Raw genomic sequence first — 23,014 nt, forward strand, 5'->3', positions numbered from 1 at the left:
TACTGAGTGTGCTGGAAACTACATTGAGTAAAATACGGCGGATGTTTTTGCAGAAAGAACATATACACACACTGCACCTGTTACAACTTGGTAAATAAAAGATAATAGCCATTCATTCACTGGTTCATTTCTCAGGGCAATCAGTTTATAATTTAAATAAAACCTGGCAACTAACTATTACTCAGCATCAATGGGTGGAATATTATAGGGGCTTAAGTGAGGTGGGCTATGGTGAGATTTGTGGAGCCACTGAACCCGAAACTTTAACTCTGCTTTCTCTTCACAAATGTTGCCAGACCTATTAAGCTTTTCTAGCAATTTATGTTTTTATTTTCTGGACACTGAGAAAACTTGACAAAACTTGACATGGAAAACAGAGCAGGTACCTAGTGACTCCCGGTTGTCACTTGTTCGGAAGGACCACCACGTTGACCACCAGGCACCAACATCTTAGGGCACTGGCTACATGCACGCACTCCATATTCCTAGACATTGGCATTTGATATGTCTAAGAACCTCTTGGCACATCTCCTATCTACTCACAAGATGCTTCTGCACCCCAATGCTGTACTGACAACTAGTATGTAACACTGTAGCAAGGGCACTGTGCACTCAGGGGCATGCTGTTAGTTATGGAATAGACCAGTCTGCATCTCTGGGGTCTTTGTTCACTTATTCTGAGTGTTTCTAAATATACGGACACACAATTGCAATCTCCTTTCATGAATTTAAATAATGGTTTTCTCCCTGGGAACTGGCATTATTAAGCTTTGATATTTTTTGAATTGTCCTAATGAGTGCAAAACAAAACGTTCCAGCAAAATAACAAATAAAAAAAAAGAACTGCGGGTGCTGGAAATATGAAACGAAAACGGAAATTGCTGGTGAAATTCAGCAGATCTGGCAGGATCTGTAGAAAAAAGGAAGATTTAATGTTTCAAGTCCAAGCTTCGAACCAATTCCTGACCGGACTTGAAACATTAACTTTCTTCTCAAAGATGTTGCCATACCTGCTGAATCTTGCCAGCGATTTCTTTTTCTATGCCAACAAAATATAATTTTCAGCAATATAAGCTCCCAAAGTACAGTACTAGCAAATGACTGTTTAAAAAATATATTTGACAAGAGACGTCATATATGTCAATTACTATCTGTTTCTATAATTAAGTGTCCTCTATTATGCTAATACTTCAGATTTGATTACTATGCTGTAAATTTTTCTTTGTTTGCATAATCAGATGCTCTTTGAATATTCATTATAATTTTCCCCAATATCCCATTACAACAATTCCCAATCAGGACAACAAAGGGGGAGTCGCTTACTCTCTTTCCACTTGATTTTCAGGTTGGACCGAAGGTCTGTTTCTATGACTCTGATGGAAACAAAAATGTACAGGTCGGGTGGAGTAGTCATGGGAAATGCAGGGTTACAGGGTTAGGATAGTAGGGGGTGGGTCTGGGTAGGTTGCTCTTCAAAGGGCTAGTATGGTCTTGATGGGCTGAATGACCTGCTTCCATATTGTGTGATTCTATGATTCTAAGGCGGGTTAGGGCTGGAAAGGTGGGCAGGCTGTTTTTCTGCCAGACACTTGCAGTTTGCTACCATTTCTACCGAATATGATGACAGGTGGGGAGTACAACATTGCTTTGGATTGTGAAGAGAGGCTTAAATATAATGTTTTTCTTCCCAGCATTTTCATTTTTAGTTGTAGTAGTACTGCTTAAGATGTCTAATGTTTTCAGCAGCAATATTCTTAGTGTCATGGATGGGATTTATTTTTCTGGAGGACACTAAAATATCTTAATTGAAGCAAACTTCACAAAATCCTACTGGATTAACAGTGATATATTTGGATATACAGTATTTTAGATGATATATATTGTAGATAATTTACAATAGATAGAAAATCTCTAGAAGTAGAAACAATAAAATCAAATAAATTGATCAAAATTGTTTTGATTACAAGTTGCTTTCACACCTTCCACCCCCAAAAATTAAACATTTTTCTCAAAACTTTTAAGAAATCATTGCACCCATCCACTCAGACTTATCATTAGCATTCCCTATAGCAATGTTTCCTGTAAATTTGCATACTTTTCTCCAAGGATGTTATCTCTCTTGGCTGTATTTTCTGGTGTCTATGCTAGAGGAAGCCAGTCACCCAACATGTAAACTTACCAGTAAGTGAAACAAAACCACTTGATGACCAACCATCATGATGACCAACCATCATGATGACACTTATGCAATAACAGTGGTCCACTTGCCACCAACAGCACCTTCTCAATACTTCAAGTCTATTGCTCATTGTCTGGCATTGTTTGATAAAATAGTATGGTTTTAATATATTATTTTCTTGCATTTAGATTGTTCAAGCTGCTTTAGATGAAGCAAGAAAAGGAAGAACCTGCATTGTGATTGCACATAGGCTCTCAACCATTCAGAACTCAGATATCATTGCTGTCATGTCTCGAGGATACATTATTGAGCAGGGAACTCATGAAGAATTGATGGCTCTTAAAGGGGCTTATTATAAACTTGTCACAACAGGTGCTCCAATCAGTTAACCCAAATTCACATTGAATAGTAGACAACTTTTTCCACATGATCCTTTCAATCATACTAGTTACTCCAGTTTTTGTTTTGCATGTAGTAAATACGATAACTTAACTCGAATAAAACTGTAAAAAAGTATATATTTTTATGCCGGCTCATTTGCAAGTAGAAATTCTTAAACATATTACGTTGGTAGTTTTTATATCTTGACTATACAATCAATGCACATTCCTTTAACTCTTCCATGTGAGCCATTAAAATATGATTTACCTTTAATATCAGTGATTATAAATCAAAACTGTATAACTTCAGTAAATCTTAAAACCTTATTGATAATACTATTTGAACAGTTTTAAACAATTTCAATGATTTGCATGAATATTTTGAATATATGTTCTTGTAATTTAGTTTTACAATTTAAAGATTTTTTAAATTAGAAATTTTAAAAAAAGACTGTCATGGTCACCAGACCAGGTTAAACCATGCTCATGAAACCATCAATAAACAGGAATCAGTTTGATGAAATTAACATCATTATTAAAATGAATTGAAACTCAGATCTGTATCTCCTGATTGATTTACACCTCTCTGGAAGTTTCACAGATTAGGAGGAATTTAATATTTAGATTATGAACAGAATAGGAGAATTTACAAAAGGACTGTATTTCAGGCAACAGTTTTGGGGCAGACTAGAGAGAAGGAAAGATAGATTGGTAATAGCTGTAATGGAAGATTCTCTCTCTCTCTCTCCACCACATTACCCCTCCTCTTCCCCACTCACCCCACCCCTTGTTCTCACAGCCTCTTAAAAATATCACTCAGAAACAGAGCAACTCTGGAGAAACACCTACTCATCGAGAGTGCAGAGTATTTACAAATATCACTACTGCTGAGGATACAAGGCATCAACTAAATGACCAGGGTTGCAGGTTCAAACCAAACACCTCAAGGATGTCTTAAACTTCCTATTTCTATGAGACATTCTTCCCTCTTTTAACTTTACACCTATACTTGTGTATGTACTTTAGCATTGTTTTTGTGCGGTCTATAAGTAACAAAATTCCTCTGTTACTGAAGAAAACCCTGTAGTTGGCTCCTTAATTTTGGCTTGTACCACATTTCAATTCAAATGTGGTATAGCTGTGTTGGGTGAGCTCTTGTGGTGCAGTGGTAGTGTCCTGCTATGTTAGAGTTCTTGGGTTCAAGTTCCATCTGCTCCAGAGGTGAAAAATAACATTTCTGAATATGTTAATTTGAAAGTCTTTACAACTGTGTGAAAAGAATTAAAACTCTTTGTTGTTGCCAATTAAGGTGGTTGAAAAGAGGGAAGCCAATTATTCCTTCCTTGCCTCGTAATAATGTAGTAGGATTTATCTGGGATCATTAGAACATAGATGAATAGCAACATTTTAAAAAAGATAGACGAGGTGTCAGGGACACAGGTGAGTAGTATGCCCTGAAGAAGCAGGATAGGGGTCAGGGACAGTATGCCAGAAGACTGAAAGGAAAAAGAGACAACTAGCTAGGGGGTGGGGTCCCGGCAGCTTGAATGCCAAGTTAGAAGGGATTAGGGTGCAAGGGGAGTAGGTTGCAAGGGTTTGGTCAGGCCTGGCAGGCTGCAGATGATGCACTAAATCCAGTGACAAAGATTTGGGTCAAATCTGGCAGGAAGGGGTTTGGGTTCTGTGTTTAGGGTTCTCAGGTGTAGAGCGAGGAGTGGCAAGCTTGTCTGGCAGTGGGGGGAGAAGTGGGGTATCAAGAGGGGACCAGTGGCAGAAGTGGGGATTGAAGTGTGAGGGAGAGAAGAATGGGGAAACGGAGAATCCTGGGTTGGTGTTGGCTCACGGTTTGGCGGTATGAATGGTGTGAGAGATGTAGTTGAGGGTGTGTGAGTTAAATATGAGTCTGTTGAATAGATACATATATCTAATTGTCAAACTTTTCCTGAGTAAATATTTTACTTAATTTCATCAGAATCTTCCCAATTCCCCAATTTAAATAACTACTTCCAGAGAATTTCAGGCATGGGTGAATCACACAGTGGAATCTTCAATTTCCTGGACAATTCCTTCAGAATCTGCTATGATGAGGATTCTGCAGGTCCCCATGCACAACTACAAAAAAAAATAACTGCCTAGACATTGAAAAATCAGAGTCAGTAAGGTGGATACACAATAACAAATTGGCTCGTGCTCATGTCAATTTTTGTGATACTTGAAATATTTGTCCATCAACCTATAACAGCATCTGATAAAAACTTGTCTTCATTATTACTTCATTATTTATTTATTAGTAGTTCAGGGGTAACCGTGTGCTTATTTTACTTTGCTGTTTGCATCCATCATTTAACGGACATTAGTAATAGTTTTTGACCTTGGCTGATACCCATTATGATATTTTATGGATCTCTTAACTTAGTGTTGAGGTAATAAGTCATCATAGCTGATCTCTTTATTTGCATAACAACTCCTTTCTTTGAATTTGGAATTTACCTTCCATTGAAGTGAGGCTTTGCACACGGAAGTTGAAAAATCATTAGTAATTAATAAACTGTGATCTTTTTGCACCAAAGTCTTAAACGGTAGGAATCCCAGAATTCAAAAGATGAGGTGGTCTGAACCTGATTCTCCAACATACATCTTCCTGCTCCGCTGTTGCTATCTGCAGTTGCTCTTCCTCATTCATGCTGTTTCCTGTAAATAGTGTGATACTGGCACATCAATTCATTATAGGAAGATGCGCAGTAGAGGAAGGCAACCTTATGGTAGCTCTGAATCTTTCATCACAGTTGCATAAATTCTGCTGTGACCATTACCACAATATTTTCCACGCAGTCTGAAAAGCTTGCACCTCCAATTCAAAGACTGTTGCAATTCTCTTTAACTTCCACTTGCTGATCACCAACAGACCTCTGTAGCATTCATCCTTCTTTCGTGGATCCTAGTAGTTTCTTAGGTCACTGTCAGAAAATGGTTGCCATCGAACTTTGTTGAATTATTAAACTTACCCAACTAAAGATGTACAATTGTTTCCTAAAGTGCCACTCATGTTCTTTACTGCTGCTGCTCAGGACATTCTGTCTCCCAAGTGTACCCTCTCCAAAGCATTTACATCTTTTTGTTAGTGTAGTGACCAGAACTGTATGCAATATTCCAAGTGTGGCCTTTCTAAAGTTCTATAAAGCTGAAGCATAACTTGTCTATCCTTGTATTCAATTACCCTTCCAGTGAAGGCAAGCATACCATAGGGTGTTTTTACTACCTTATCTCCTTGTGCTGACACCTTCAGTGATCTGTGGACCTGCACACCTGGAATCCTTCTGCATATCAAAATTCCTAAAGAAATACTCAAGAAAGGTTTCACCTGTTCTTGACCTTCTAAAATGCATCATCACAACATATGTTGAATTTAATTTATTCCTGGTGCTCTTTAAATTGGCTGCTGGCCCAAAATAATGTAAATTGGTAAATTAATGTTGCACCTTCTTCTCAAAACCATATTCTACAAAACATGATTCATATGCTTGAACTATTTGGCAAAATATTTTGGAACATAATGAAATTCTTTAAAATCATTCCTGTAAAATTATCACTGGGGCTGTCAGGAAACATAGCAAGGGAACAATTTATTCTATCAAAAATCAATTATAGCTTATTTTAATGAGGAAAATATTCTGTCCCTTCTGAAAAATCACACTTCAGTTGCAAATAAAGTAAAATTGCAAAATTAATTTAATGCTGAAAAATGACATATTTTGCTGAAGAAAGATACTGTGTGCACCCAGCTAGTATATATTTGCAAATTTGGAGAAGATTTGTAGTTCAGGTTTTAAGTTTACTCGTTGAGCTAGCAGATTTATTCTCAGACATTTCATCATCATGCTAGGTAACATCATCAGTGAGCCTCCAATGAAGTGCTGTGTTCTGTCCCGCTTGCTATTTATGTGTCTTGGTCTGTTATGGTAGGTGATATCACTTCCGGTTCTTTTTCTGAAAAGTTGGTAAATAGGGTCCAAATTGAAATGTTTGTTAATGGTGTTCTGGTTTGAATGCCAGGCCTTTAGGAATTCCTGGGTGCATCACTTTTTTAGCCTGTCATAGAATGGATGTATTGTCTCAATCGAACTGGTGTCCCTCTTCGTCTGCGTGTATAGATACTAGTGATAGTTGGTCATGTTTTTTGGTAGCTAGTTGGTGCTCATGTATCTTGGTGGCTAGCTTCCTGCCCGTCTGACCAATGTAATGCTTATTGCAGTCCTTGCAGGGTATTTTGTATATGACATTCGTTCTGTTGGTTGTTGGCACGGGGTCCTTTAAATTCATTAGGGGTCCATGAGAAAGAAATGGAAGCGATCAATTAAGTAGAACTCTAAAGAGTTAAGAAGTGGAGTGTAATTTCTCTGAACTTGAGAAAAGACTGGCAGCCAAGAAAAAGGACATCCCAAACTCTTCTGCTGTCATATAAATCATAAAAGCGGTCAGATGGGCGGCATGGTGGCTCAGTGATTAGCACTGCTGCCTCACAGCACCAGGGTCCCAGGTTCGATTCCAGCCTTGGGCGACTGTCTATGTAGAGTTTGTACATTTTCCCCGTGTCTGCGTGGGTTTCCTCCGGGTGCTCCGGTTTCCTCCCATTGTCCAAAGATGTGTAAATCAGGTGAATTGGTCATGTTAAATTGCCCATAGTGTTAGGCACATAAGTCAGAGGGAAATGGGTCTGGGTGGGTTATTCTTCGGACGGTCGATGTGAACTGATTGGGCTGAAGGGCCTGTGTCCACACTGTAGGGAATCAAATCTAATCTAATCAAATGCTAAAACGAAGCCAAAGTCTCTAATATAAGGATTATTAGCGAGTTTTGAGATGATTTGTAGCTCAGGTTGAGGTTCTGGATGTAAGTTTGCTCGCTAAGTTGGAAAGTTCGCTTTCAGATATTTCATCACCATACTAGGGAACATCATCAGTGAGCCTCTGGTGAAGCACTGGTGGCATGGCCCTCTTTTTAATTTATGTGTTTAGGCTTCCTTAGGTTGGTGATGTCATTTCCTGTGGTGATGTCATTCCTGTTCTTTTTCTCAGGGGGTGGTGAATGGCATCTAAGTCAATGTGTTTGTTGATAGAGTTCTGGTTGGAGTGCCATGTTTCTAGGAACTCTAACACATCTCTCTTTGGCATGTCCTCGGATGGATGTGTTGTCCCAGTCGAAGTAGTGTCATCTGTATGTAAAGATACTTGTTAAGAGTGGGTCATGTCTTTTTGTGGCTAGCTTATGTTCATGTATCCTAGTGGCTAGTTTTCTGCCTGTTTGTCTAATGTAGTGTTTGTTACAGTTCTTGCAAGGTACTTTGTAAATGAGGTTAGTTTTGTTTGTTGTCTGAATGGGATCTTTTAAGTTCATTCGCTGCTGTTTTGGTGGGTTGGTGGGTTTATAGGCTGCAAATGTGTTGCTGGTCAAAGCACAGCAGGTTAGGCAGCATCTCAGGAATAGAGAATTCAACGTTTCGAGCATAAGCCCTTCATCAGGAATAAGAGAGAGAGAGCCAAGCAGGCTGAGATAAAAGGTAGGGAGGAGGGACTAGGGGGAGGGGCGATGGAGGTGGGATAGGTGGAAGGAGGTCAAGGTGAGGGTGATAGGCCGGAGTGGGGTCAGGAATAAGAGAGAGAGAGCCAAGCAGGCTGAGATAAAAGGTAGGGAGGAGGTCATAGGCTACCAGGGTGCCAAGAGGTCTGAGTAGTCTGGCAGTCATCTCTGAGATGTCTTTGATGTAGGGGAGAGTGGCTAGGGTTTCTGGACGCGTTTTGTCTACTTGTTTGGGTTTGTTCCTGAGAAATCGGTGGACTGTGTTCATTGGGTACCTGTTCTTTTTGAATACACTATATAGGTGATTTTCCTCTGCTCTTCGTTGTTCCTATGTGCTGCAGTGTGTGGTGACTCATTGAAATAATGTTCTAATGCAGCTCCATTTGTGGGTGTTGGGATGATTGCTCCTGTAGTTCAGTATTTGGTCCACATGTGTTGTTTTCCAGTAGACGTGGTTTGAAGTTCTCCATTGGCTGGTCATTCTACTGCAACATCTAGGAATGGCAATTTGTTGTTGTTTTACTCCTCTTGGATGAATTTTATTGATGGTCTTGAAAGTTTCCTCTAATTTGTTTTGTTAAGTGATAACAAAGGCGTCATCCATGTAGAAGACCCAAAGTTTGGGTTGGATGGTTGGCAGAGCTGTTTGTTCGAATATTGACTTGGATCCCATTTACCACCCCCGAGAAAAAAAGAACAGGAAATGAAATCACCAACCCAAGGAAACTTACAACATATAAATAAAAAGCAGGCCATACCACCAGTGCTTCACCAGAGGCTCACTGATGATGTTACCTAGTATGATGATGAAACATCTGAAAATGAACCTTCTAGCTCAGCGAGCAAACTTACATCATTAGGGATATTGCTGAGGTAGTAAATGGACACTTTGCACCTGTCTTTATCAAACAGTGTGATGGTAATCAGGCCGTGGTAACAGTTAGCTATCACCAGAAGGGTTCAAAACTGGTAAGGAACAAGTCTTGGTTAGACAAGTAGCATTTAAGGTTGTCAAAACTCTGAGACGATATGATATGCATCCAAGCATTTTCGAAGAAAGGGACAGTGGAACTTTCAGGAGCATTGGCTGTATTCTTTCAGTCTTCATTAGACTTAGGAGAGGTGCCAGAAGACTAGAGAATTGCAAACATTATAGCCTTGGTCCTGGAAAGGTTGAATACAAAATTGGTAAGTGATAGGAAACAGAGTAATGGTCAATAGCTATTTTTCACACTGGAGAAAGGTTAAATGGTGATCCCAGCAGGTGGTATTAGGATCTATGCTTTTTCTGGTTTTTATTAATGATCTAGATCTAGGTGTACAGGAGATGATTTTAGAATTTGCTGATGATGGCAAACTTGGAAGAGTTAGAAACTCTTGGGGAGGACGGTATAGAGCTCCAAAAAAAAGGCATAGATAAGTTGATAAGAGTTGACAAGCAGATAGCAGATGATGTTCAATGGAGAGAAGTGTGAGATGATGCACTTTGGTGAGCGAATGTTTTATTACCTCCCCTCTGAATTTTCTATACTCTTGGTTCTTTCAATTGTATTATTTACCTGGCATGACAACTTTCATGAGCAACTCTGTCTTCATTTTAACTTCTACCTCGAATGACACTTGATCCATTTGCCTAATCATTTCCAAAACCAGATCCGACAGTGCAACCAATTCACTATCAATACCCCGTATATATTTATATAATTTAAATTTCAATTAATACAACCTTGGCATCTCTCAGTAATTTTCCCTGTAGATTTGTTACTCCACATCCTTCCCCTTATTTGGCCAAATATCGAGAGCAGGTGTTAGAAAAGCACAGCAGTTCAGGCAGCATCCGAGGAGCAGTAAAATCGACGTTTGGGGCAAAAGCCCTTCATCAGGAATGTTCTGGTGGACAGTTAGTGACCGTTTGAAAATGGCCACCAGCGCGGGCGAGGACATAGAGACAAACAGAGACAGTTGGGACCGGGGTGAGAGAGGACACCCCGAGCTGGCTGGGTCCGGTTTCGGTCGGTGATCACCCACTTCTCGAAACTTCGATTTTCCTGTTCCTCAGATGCTGCCTGAAGTGCTGTGCTTTTCCAGCACCACTCTTAATCTAGACTCTGGTTTCCAGCATCTGCAGTCCTTGTTTTTACCGAAAATATCGAGAGCAACTTGGGGCTCTTGTGCCCTGGATTCATGTCTGACCTGCTCCAGAAGTGTATCATGACAAATCTGAATAAATTGCTGGTTGTAGTGTACAGATATTTTAGTCAGTGTAATTGCACCCGATTTGTTTCCAAGCTGTAAATGGAATGCCTCGTACCAACCATAACAGTCCTCTCACGTCTCACGGACTGTAAATAACAACGATATCGATAACCTTGAAATGAATGAACAATAATAACGTCTCAGTACACGAGGATATGTTGATTTGAATGAATGATTCCCTTCTCCTTCTCACCCCCCCGTTCCGCCATTTTGTTCTCGGCGGGTGGGCAGTTAGTGACCGTTTGAAAATGGCTGCCAGCGCGGGTGAGACAAACAGAGACAGTTGGGACTGGGGTGAGAGAGGACACTCTGTGCTGGCTGGGTCCGGTTCCGGTCGGTGAGCCTGAAGCTCTCCGCTCGCGGAATGAAGACAGGGAATGGAGTTTTCCTGGTGACTTGTGGCGGGCCGGGGGAATGTGACTAAGGGAGTTCGAGCTGCTGAGCAGCGCGTTGGAGCGAACCCCCCCGGCGGCGATCATGACTGAAGGCCACGCTTGGCCCTGGCTGTGGACAACCCAAAGATGTGCTCGCGGTTAGTAACCTGGATTTTGTAAACTGTTACACTGGAACCCAGTGTTTGTCTTCCGAGAGGGTTAAATTTCAAATGCGACGTATTCTGAAGATATTTAGTGTGTCCACGTGGCTAATAGAGGGCTCGGATAAACACTGAAATAAAGAGCAGTACACGGAGAAAGTGAGGACTGCAGATTGGAGTCGAGAAGTGTTTTGCTGGAAAAGCATAGCTGGTCAGGTCGTATTCCTAGGAATGCTGAAGATCTGAAGCAACAGCAGAAAATGTAGGAGAAACTCAGATATGGCAGCATCTGCGGTAAGAAAGTAACAAGGTAATGTTTTGAATCCAGTGACCCAACTTCAGAACTGATAGGAAATTCTGGTATTAATGCTGATGAAGGGGTGTTGAGACTGACCAGGTGTGAATGGATAGGTGGAGGTGGAGAAAGGAAGTTAGGCAGGCAAAGGGACAGTTTGAAAGTAAGCCAATGAAGGAGAGAAGTTGAGAATGGGGACCATGAGTGGGTGAATATGGGGTGCTTCCAGGACAACCAATCCATGTCATGACAGGGGCATCGTTTTGAGGGAGGAGTGAGGGGGGAAAAATGGGGTTGGGGTTGTGTTGGGTAAAGTGCATGGAAGGTGGTGTTTGGGCTCCAAAATTATTGAACTTCGCATTGAATCCTGAATGCTGCAAGGTCTCCAAGCGGAATATGAAATGTTCTTCCAGCTTGCATTGAGCCTTGCTGGAGCACTGCAACAGGCTCAAGACAAATGCTGCCAGGGAAGTTTGTGGTTGAAGTGAAAGGCAACTTGAAACTCAAAGTTGTTTTTACAGACGGAATGTATGTGTTTCGCAAAGCGGTCGCCCAGTCTGCATTTTGTCTCCCTGATGTAGAAGGGACCTCATTGTGAACAGCAAATATGGTAGACGAGATTGAATGAAGTGCAGCGAAATCGCTGATTCAGGTCAAAGGTGTCTCTGGAGCCTTGGATAGTGAGGAGACAGGAATTTAAATGTGCAGTCTTACACCTTTTTATAATGAGAAATTGCCATGGGTGTGTTGGCAGTGGAGAAGTGGATCCTGGAGAGAACTGCCCCTGTAAAATGCTGACAAGAGGGGAGTGGAAGGGAATATGTATTTGGCGGTGGCATCCTGTTGTGCAAATGGCAGCCTATCCTTGGTTGCAGATGCTGGTGGGTGGTTGCCTATATTTGGGGGATTTTATCACCACACATGGAGAATGCAAGGACATTTTAATTTTTTTTGCTCTCTTTAATAAAACAGAAAACTGTTAACAGTATTGGATTGTGTGTTTTAATTTAGTTAAAGCTACTTTATTTAGAAGTATGTCAATGAAGTTGTAACTATAATTGCACAAGCTGCCAGCATTTTCTACCTAACATGACACGTCATAAACTTCTGACTCCCATTGACCCTTAATCTATTTGCCAACTAATTTCTAAGTATAGTCTTTCCACTACCAATATCCCAGTATCTATTTGGGTATTTGAAGTAACCATTAATTATAATGTTGGTGTCTGTAATTAATTTCTGTGCAGATTTGTTACTCCCTATTCTTCCCGGTAGTTGGTGAAATATGCTGTTGGCCAGCATTGCTCTAATAACCAGATTCATATATGTCCCATATGACTGATCTCCCTTGGTATTGCACCAAGTGAACAATCTTAACCCACCTGACAACAAGGAGAAAGTGGGGACTGCAGGTGCTGGAGATCAGAGTCAAAAAGTGTGGTGCTGCATAGGCATAGTTGGTTGGGCAGCATCTAAGGAGCAGGCGAATAGACATTTTGTGCATAAACTCTTCAGGAATGGGGTGGATGGGGGGGGATGGTGGCAGCAAGGGGGTTAAAAGATAAATGGAAGGTTGGGGCTGGGGGGGAAGGTAGCTAGGAATGCGATAGGTAGATGGACGTGAGTGGCAAGGGAACTCGCCAGGAGTGGCAGATGGGTTGGAGGAGGGCTTGGATCTAACGAGGGAGTTGCAGAGGGAATGGTCTCTGCGGAATGCTAGTAGGAATGGGGAGGGAAATATAACTCTGGTGGAGTCTGACTATACGTGGCAGAAATGGTGAATGATGATGCTTTGTCTTTGGAAATGAGTGGAGTGGAAGGTGAGGACCAGGATTCCATTCTTGTTCTTGTTGGAGGGGTGGGGTTCAAGGGCGAAGGTACAGGAAGTGGAGGAAATGCACTGGACAGCATTGTTGACCACGTGGGAAGGGAAATTGTGGTCCTTGAAGTAGAAGGCCATCTGGAATGTTCTGGAGTGGAATTGATCCTCTTGGGAGCAGATGAGGCAGAGGCATTGGGGGTAAGGGATAGCATTTTTACAGGTAAGTAGTAGTACAGGTAAGCTGTGGGAGTCGGTGGGCTTGATGTAGATGTCCATGTTAAGTTGGACACCAGAAATGGAGATGAGGAGGGAGGTGTCTGAGATGGTCCAAGTGAACTTGAGGTCTGGGTGGAATGTGTTTGTGAAGTTGAACTGTTCAACCTCCTCGTTGAAGCACGAGTTGGTGTCGATGCAGTCATCGATGTAGTGGAGGAAAAGGTGGGGAATTGTGCTGGTGTAACTACAGAAGATGGACTGTTTCACCTATCTGATGAAGAGGCAGGCATAGCTGGGGTCCAAACGGGTGCCCATGGCTACCCCTTTTGTCTGAAGGAAGGGGGATGATTTGAAGAGGAATTGTTGAGTGTGAGGATCAGTTCAGTCAATCAAATGAATGTGTCGGTGGAAGGTCAGTGGGAGAGGAAGAAATGGAGGACTTTGAGACCTTTGTCATGGCGGATGGACGCACACGGGCTGGATATCAGTGGTGAAATGAAGCATTGGGGGTCGGGAACACCAGCCGAAAGTCATGGAAGAGATGGAGGATACAGGTGGTGTCCCAAATGAATGTGGGGGATCCTGGACCAAGGGGGACAGGATGGTGTCAAGGTATGCAGAGTTAAGTTCAGTAGTGCAAGAGCAGGCGGAGACAATGGGTTAACCGGGGCAGTCAGATTCATGAATTTTGGGTAAGAGGTAGAATCGGGCAGTGTGGGCTTCCCCGACTGATCTTGGAGGCTGTGGATGGGAGATCCCCTGAGGTGATGAGACTGTGGATAGTCTGGGAAATTATAATTTGGTGGTGGGAGGTGAGGTTGTAGTCGAGGGGCAGTAAGAGGAGGTGTCTGAGAGTTGGCACCTGGCTTCAGCTGTGTACAGGTTGGAGTGCCAAACCACCATTGTGCCCCACTTGTAAACTAGTTTGGTGAGGTCAAGGTTGGAGTGGGGGGAGTGGAGGGTTGTGCATTGCAAGGTTGGGAGGTTGGAGTGGGTGAGAGGATGATAGGTTGAGGTGGTCAATGTTGCAGCGGCAGTTGGAGATGAAGAGATGGAAGGTGGGTAACAGACCAGGGCAGAATGTTCCAAGTGGATGGAGTATGTTGGAGGCAGACTAAGGGGTCCTTGGAGGGTGGGTGGGAGTCCTGATGGAAAACTTGAGCATGGAGGCAGCAGAAGAAAAATTGAATTCAACATGCGTTGCGCCATTGATTCATTTGGGAGTGTAGTGGGATGAAGGTGAGACCTTGGTGAGTGGGAGATCTGTAGGGGGAGTGGTGAAAACATGACAAGCCTGGGAGCTGGGAAGTGGTGTAGAGCTGGAGTTGGGAGTGGGGGGAGACTGTCTCGGGAGTGGGTGTGGTCATGATATTTTGGGTGATGTCACCAAAGGAAGTGACTCTCACTGGGGGGGGGAGCGGTCAGGAGGACGGAAACGGTACATTTGGTGGTACTCGCGGGGACGGAAGTGATGTTTGCAGTGTCTTTGGTGGCTGCATATTCATCAGCGGTGTTCAGGTGAATGATGTCGGTTGGGGCGGAAGTGGCTGAGGCGGCAGCAACTACATGGGGGTGGAAGTGACTTGACAGTAGTCTTTTTGCACTGGTTTTGGCAACGTTGTTTCTTATAGCGAATGCAGAAGCAGTGGTCCTGGCATTGATCGCAGAGATGGTACAGTCAGCGGTGGCCACAGTCTGTGGGGTAGCCGGGGCAGAAGTGATAACATTGTTTGCTGCGATGATCAAAGCTGTAGCAGCCATGTGGCTAACAGCATCTTGAGTGGTTCCAGAGGCTGCGAGAAGGTTCTGGAATGATTAATGAATCCCAAGTTTAGAGGTAAGAACAAGAAGGTTTGGTGTAGTTATGTCCTGTTGTCCAATAAGCTGGAGATAGTGTTTGAGTGTGTGGGTTCTCAGGATGAGGTCATTTGTAGGTCTGGAAGAGTGTGGCCCTGAGCTGGGCAGGACTGATTGCAGGGAGAGTAGGTGGCGGCACATGGCAGCGAGCATGGAGGATTCAGAGGAAGAACCGTTACTGGAAACTTTGGATTTGCTGTAGGTAGTGGTTGTCCTGGTCAGATCCAAATTGTGATGGTCTGAATGTAGTCTGGAGTCCATGCAGGATAAGTTGGTTGTGTAGGTCTGATCTATCCAGTATTAATATCGTCAAGTCTTTTGTTGACTGGCACAGACAATGGGCCAAATCCACCTTTGCTGTAACTTGGCAGTTATGTTAAAATCACTGAAGTGTTGATTTAGTGTAAGGTTTGAGGATCTGATAGGTTTTGGTGCAAACTCTTCTTCTTTGATTTATTTTAATATAAATTATCAAGGACACCAATCAGGAGACACAAAACTTGAGTAATTATGGTAGACTTATAAACTCTATGTCCAAACTTGAGTGATTTTGTAGTTCTTGCATGATTCAGTATGATCACTTGTAGAACTGATTATTCATGTTCTCTGTTTTGCATATCAATCTACAATTGTCATATTTAGACTGTCTGGACCTGTTGGATGTTGTAAGCTTGTCATTGCTGTCAACATGCTGGGCCAGATGTGTTTGGAATTGAATTTTCCTGAAAGTGGATATGGTTTTAAATAACAAAAATCAGTGTTGATTTGGTTTTATTGTTACATGTACCTCAATAGTGTTTTAAAAAAATCACATAACACCAGGTTTATTTGTAAGCACTAGCTTTTGGAGTGCTGTTCCTTCATCAGGTAGTTGTGGAGCAGGACCATAACACAGATTTTATTGCAAATGATTACAGTGTCATGCAACTGAAATTATATATTGAACAAACCTAGATTGTTGTTAAGTCTTTCATCATTTAGAATGGGTTGCAAGTTTCAATTCATTCAGTAAATCCCATAACTTACTTTAAGTCATATTCTCAAGATAACTTAAGGTTTTCAATTTTTTTTAGAAAAATGACACCTCAGCTCAGACAATGTATTAAAAGTGTGAGGTTATAGTCTGTTTGTATCCCAATGTTGAGTCAGACTGATTCTATTTCCAAAGTGGAATTTACAAAACATCACATGTATTGACTGCCTGCAAATACAAATTCATTCCATAGACTTGTGTGTGCGTGTGCATGAGAGACAGAGAGCACGTGCGTGTGAGTGCACATTAGAGTGTGTTTGTGTGCGCAATCTTGGTAAAGTAAGTGAGTGTGATGGGATATAAGCCTGTGCGTGAGTGAGAGTTGGGGTGGGGAGCGGGTGTGTGTATAGTATAGTGAGGTCACATGAACGCAAGGTCCCGGCTAGATTAGATTAGATAGATTAGATTCCCTACACAGGCCCTTCGTCCCAACAAGTCCACACTAACCCTCTGAAGAGTAACCTACCCAGACCCATTTCCCTCTGACTAATGCACCTAACACTATGGACAATTTAGCAAGGCCAATTCGCCTGACCTACACATCTTTGGATTCCTGAAGAAGGGCTTATGCCCGAAACATCGATTCTCCTGCTCCTTGGATGCTGCCTGACCTGCTGTGCTTTTCCAACAACACATTTTTCAGCTCTGATCTCCGGCATCTGCAGTCCTCACTTTCTCTCACTGTAAGGGGAAACCGGAACACCAGAGGAAACCCACGCAGACATTGGGAGAATGTGCAAACTCCTCGCAGGCAGTGGTCCGAGGCTGCAATCGATCCGGGGTCCCTGGTGCTGTGAGGCACTAGTACAATCCACTGAGCCACCGTGCTGCCCCTCATGGGTACCAAACTTGGCTATCAGCTTCTGTTTGGTCACTTGCATTGTTGCCTATCCCGAAGTCTGCCTTGGAGGATGGTCACCCGCAGATCTGAGGCCGAGTGTCCCTGACCGCTGAAGTGTGTCCCCGACTGGGAGGGAATGCCTGTCTGGTGATTGTTGCATGGTGTCCATTCATCCATTGTTGTAGCGTCTGCTTGGTCTCACCAATGTACTATGCCTCAGGGCATCCTTGCCTGCAGCATATGATATAGACAACGTTGGCCGAATCACATGAGTATCTGCAGCTTACATAGTGGGTGGTGTCCCCACATATAATATTGGTACCTGTGTTGACATTGTGGCTTACACTCGTTGCCCTGACAGGGTGGTACAGTGTTGTGGTCGATGTTCGCAGCAAACTGCTCAGCCTTCAAGGATTTGTTTAAGGCTTAGCAATTGATTAAAGGTGAGAAGTGGAGGCATAGGGAAGGTCTTGGCAAGGTGCTCATCCTCATCGATAATGTGTTGCAGGCTGTGAAGAGTATGGCATAATTTTTCGGCTCCCGGGAAGTACTGGACAACGAAGGGTATCCTATCAGTGTCTGTCTCCTGAGGACGTCATTACAGTTTCTCACTATGGCACGTCGGAACTGCCGATTGGGCATCCGTGAGCACCTTCAGGTATCTGTCACATTCCTCCTCATCTGAACAGATACTTTGTATTCATAGGGGATGGTTGTTTTAATATATTTAGGCTGGAAGCTAGAGAAGTGTAGCATCATGAGGTTATCCGTTGGTTTGTGGTTGAATGAGGTACTGAGGTGCCCATTCTTGATGGAGATGTATGTGTCCAAGTACGAGACAGATACTAAAGAGTGGTCTGTGGTATGTCTGGTGGGATGAAACTTGTTGGTATCACTGTGTAGTTGTTTCAGTGATTCCTCGCCATGTGTCTAGAGAAAGAAAATGTTGTCTATATATCTGATGTATCATGTTGGTTGGAGGTCCTGTGCAGCAAAGAAGTCTTGTTTGAACTTGTGCATGAAATGTTGGCATATTGGGGTACAAATTTGGTCCCCATGGCTGTTCTATGTGTCTGGATGAAGAACTGGTTGTTAGAGACATGTCAGAGTGTCGATACAAGTACCACAATTACTCGTGGGGATGCCACCCACCATGTACGCGGGAGGTACTCATGTGACTCAGCCAACGTTGTTTATCTCATATGCTGAAGGCAGGGTTTCCCTGGGGCAGGGTACATTGGTGAGACCAAGCAGAAGCTACAACGACAGATGAATGGACACCATGCAATAATCAGACAGGGGTATTCCCTCCCAGTTGGGGAACACTTCAACAGTCAGGGACATTTATCGGGTGACCATCCTCCATGGGGGGACTTCAGGATAGGCAACAATGCAAAGTGGCTCAGCAGAGGAAGATAGCCAAGTTCAGAACCCATGCGGATGGCCTCGACCGGGACCTTGGGTTCATGTCACACTACCGGTGACCCCACAACACTATTCTCTCTCTCTCTCGCGCGTGCTCTCTCTCTCGCTCTCTTCTCTCCGCTCTCCCTCCCCACCCCCACCCCTCAAACATGCGTCTATGGGATAATTCTGTATTTGCAGAAATATAGTGTATCTGCACATATATTTTGCTGAAAAATGTACAATCTGCACTCCATACATGTAATATTTTATAAATTACAACCTTCTTTTGTTTCTTCTGGTCCTGAGCAGAGTACCTGCCATACCAGACCGTTATGCACCCAAACAGTATGCTGACTATAGTGTGTCAGTAAAGGTTTGTGAGGGTCCTTATGGATATGCCAAATTTCCTGAGTCTTCTGAAGAAGGGTTACTGAATCCAAAATATTAACTCTGTCTTCTCTCTTCGAAAGCTGAGTTTCTCCAACAATTTTTCATTGTGTTTTAGGTTTCCAGCATCTGCAGTTCTTTGTTTTATTTTATGATTTCAATTAATGTTCATTAAAAGGATTGAGCAGATGCAACCGTGCAGTTTCAATATTAAATACTTACCAAATTTTGTGTTTGAACCTGTTGTTTAGAATTTATATCTAGTGATTTTAATGCAGTTTGTGGAAGTTTGATTCCATAATTCTGGTCTCAGAATTACTTCTGCCACAGTCAGGTATACCAACTACTTTCTGACAGCCATCAGACCAGAGGACTTGATATCATATGAATGTTAACAAGAACCCTCCAGTCTTAAGACTGACTTGTAAAATGTAACAAGTTTGCATCATACATGGAGGGGAAATTAAAAGGAAGATACCTACGGCTGGCCACGTTTTGACCAGTTTACTGGCCAGTATACATTAATTTTCCAATAAATTGTCTTTAAAATCAAACTGACTGTAAATTACAATGTTAATAGTGTTCATTTAAAAGGGTTGAGCAGGTGTAACTATTTAACATGTGCAATATTAAATATATATGTCTAATTATCTTGAAGCTTAAACCCCAGTTATTTTGAATTTGTAGCTTGTGATTTTAATGTAGTTTACAGAATTAAATGTCTACAATGTTCTTAAAATTATATCTGCCAGGGTCAGGTAGCTTCAGTTACTACAGCTCCTCTGCCTAGAGGAATTGATTCTTTACACATCTGCCTTTCCTAGTTCTAGTTCACACACTTTCCTTCTTCTTCTTGTTCATTCAATCCTACTACTGATTCATTTTACCCAACCTGTGCTATCTTTTGTCAGTATACTCAAATCTTTCTGTCCTAATCTTTTGTTGTGTTTTTTTTCTCCACTCTCACTACACTTCCATCTCCCTTTCTAGCTTGTTACTTATCTCTCTATCTTCAAAGGATTTTCCCCAAATCTACCTCTTCAATTTCTTTGTCATATATCAAATCACCTACTCCACATCTATACCCTCTATCACTTTGTATAGTACTGGGATGTTTGTTACATTAAAGCAGGTATGTAAGTGCAAGAAAAAAGTGAACAAATATATTTTAACATTAAGACTGTATTGGAACACAATAGATCTTAAACCTCTTTAATGTCTGCAATCTCTCTGCCTCTTTTTTTTCCTCCCTTAAATTAAACCTCATACCATTTTTTGCCGAAGGGCTTGGTCATCTGTAACAATATCTTGTATAGCCTAGCTTCAATTTTTTTCCACTCCTGTGAAGCATACTTTATTAAAGGTGTCATATTATAAATGTTTGTGATAAATTGTCATTTTGCTATAAAAAATTATAGCCAGTCTTTTTATTATTTTAGCCTGAAGTCTCATTCATCGAAATGTAGTGTCTTCGCATTACTGAAAAGGACGTCGTTTTAATAATACAAGCAAGATTTTGGTAAGTTTGTTTTTGCATGACAGTTGACGTCTCGGATTCAGCCGTTCTTAAACGAGATAAAAAAATTGAATCTTAACAGAATTTACTGAGTCACAATGGAGTTAAGCATTTCTTTCAACTGTGTACTTATGTTTGATGTACATCACTGAGATTATTCTGTTTCAATTAGAACTGAAGTCTGTGACTTCATAGTACTATATATAGTTATAAGAATTTAATTTGGTATTCATCTCCTTAGTGTTTTTTTATTGAATTTTAAAGATCCTCCCACAAAGGCATGCTTGTATTGTTTTGCTTGCAAGCTTGTAAGAAATGGAGGTATAGCAATTGAATAGTTGCATTTACAATGGACTATATTTTTGTAAATAGTTCATCCTAAGTGCATATTCGTATACTTCAAGAAGCTGTGATAGTTAATTAAGATGAATGTTTTCATTTTACAGGCCTAGTTTTAACAGCAGAGGTATTATCTTCATCAACATGTCCTGAAAGTTTACTCCTTATTTTGAAAATGGTATTCATGCAGAAGAGCATGACGTACAGAGAAAACAAGCTTCAATGTTGGTATACCTTCTCAAGAACTAGAGGGTAGAGGGTGACTGATGATGTGGTATTATCACTGGACTAGAGATAGAGGTCCAGACTATTGGGAATGACTGAACAAATGGTAGAAGTAAATTTGATTATCTAAATATTTAGAATTAATAGTAGATCTCAGATTTATGACTGACAACTATCATCGATCTTTTTTAAAAAAAATCCAATTCAACAGTGCCTTTCAGCGAAGAAAATCTGCCATCTTTAACTGGATTGGACTAGACTGTCCTGACCTACATGCAAATCCAGAATCAGAGTAGTGACATTGATTGATTGCCCACTGAAATAGTGTAGCCAGTCACTTGGTTCAAGGCATATTATCTGTGAAATATTTTTTCGTTTAAAAACTTTCTGGAAATTTAACACTTTTGTATTTTGATGTGAATAGCTAAGACATTGGATTTTGAAAAAAAAAGGGTTTTTAAAGCTATAATTTGTGGTACTACCTAAAATAATGCACTTTCCTGTTGCCTCTGTTTTATCTATTGTACGTATTCAGCATAAAGAATTTACTGTAAATATTTTTCTTAGTGTGTAGTAATCATTGTTGTAAACATTATTAAAATTCAATATTTTAGAAGCTATTACTGACATACAAATTAGCCCATTCAACTTTTACACAATACTTTTGCTACATGATATATAAAAAGAAATGTTAAGGCATTTAATAAAATGTCACAGTCAGCCTTCCAATTCTGAGTCATAGGAATCTGTGTTTCTCACGTTCTGGTTTTATTTGTTTGAATGTTGTGGGTCTGTAGGTTTAGAAACTACTGTTTTCTCATTCAATAAATCCATTCATGAAAATCTGTATAGCTGTTCATATCAGCAACTTGAGATGGATGTAAATTACTGGAAACATACACTTGATAGAACATGGTTAAGAAATTGGAGCTTAGAATGGACTACTGTAAGACAAAAAGGTAAATCCAAGAGTGTAATTTTCTCAACAGAAAACTATTGTTAATGATTTTCTCACTTTTTTTCCTAGCAGTAGGCTGTGATTTTTGTTTTGCTGATGCTGCTTTCATTAGTGGAAAGTAATTCAAAATATAGTGTATTTTTTCTGAATGATACTGAAATTTCACATTAGGCCCAGTATAATCCAGAAACAAGAATTTTATAATTTGGTGAAGTAGGACACAATACAGACTAGCCAACCTTGGTGCACCATAAGATTATACTGTTTTAATACGGTTCAAGATTAATTCCAGCAGCTATGATATTTTGGTTTTGATAAAGCACTTTGTAATCATCTGTAAATAGTTATATATGTGCATCCTTTACCGAACTACTTGATATGTCACTGGGATGTGGAAGCAAATTTACGAACGAGCCATACTAACTCGAAAATGGTGAGTTTAAAAATCACATAACACCAGGTTATAGTTCAACAGCTTTTGGAGCACTGCTCCTTCATCAGGTGGTTGTGGAGTACACAATTGTAAGACACAGAATTTATAGCAAAAGTTTAGTGCAATGTAACTGGAATTATACTTTGAAAAATACCGTGATTGTTTGTTACGTCTCTCATCTGTTAGAATGACCATGATAGTTTCACTTCTTTCATATGCAAATCACAAAACTTTTTTTAAAAGTTACATTCTCAGGTTAACTGTAACAATTAGTGTCAGCCCAGGTAAGATGTTGAAAGTGTTAGTCCCCTGTCTTCTGTTGTCTATGCCATAATGTTTAGATTGGTTCTAATCTAAAACATGAGTTAACAGAGTCTTACATGGATTCATGCAGTCTTTGAGCAAAGTACAATGTAACTCTGCAAGTACAAATTCACCCCACAGAATATTGTTATTTCTTAGAAGAAAGAAATATGCTTAGTTTTTGACAGAAGCTCAGGTAGATAAATGATTATATTTTCAAATTTAACCAAGGTGGTATCAAGTTGCACTTAATAGGTTATGTATTCTAATGAAATTCAAAACCTAAGTTCGTGTAAACAATCAGGATCTAAGGATTGTGCTAAATTCATGCCATATTTAAAGATGAATTTGTTTCGGTTTCACATTTTCATGAATCAGCAATCAGAAGCTTCTCCAGTTTTTAGTGTGGCATCCAGTGATATCACAAATACACAAAGGAAATAAAAATATAGCAT

At 41.0% G+C, this 23,014-nt stretch overlaps 1 protein-coding gene across 1 annotated transcript in view; it reads left to right on the forward strand.

The window, feature by feature from the left end:
• Window positions 1-3,097, forward strand: part of LOC132817345 (bile salt export pump-like) — a 64,525-nt gene extending 61,428 nt beyond the window's left edge. Inside the window, exon 27 of the mRNA XM_060827754.1 lies at window positions 2,368-3,097. Coding sequence (XP_060683737.1) covers window positions 2,368-2,568 — 201 coding nt within the window. The 3' untranslated portion in view covers window positions 2,569-3,097. The remainder of the gene's footprint in view (window positions 1-2,367) is intronic.
• Window positions 3,098-23,014: the final 19,917 nt, after the last annotated feature.

Source organism: Hemiscyllium ocellatum, chromosome 7 (genome assembly GCF_020745735.1).
Source record: "Hemiscyllium ocellatum isolate sHemOce1 chromosome 7, sHemOce1.pat.X.cur, whole genome shotgun sequence".
NCBI classification, from domain to species: domain Eukaryota; kingdom Metazoa; phylum Chordata; class Chondrichthyes; order Orectolobiformes; family Hemiscylliidae; genus Hemiscyllium; species Hemiscyllium ocellatum.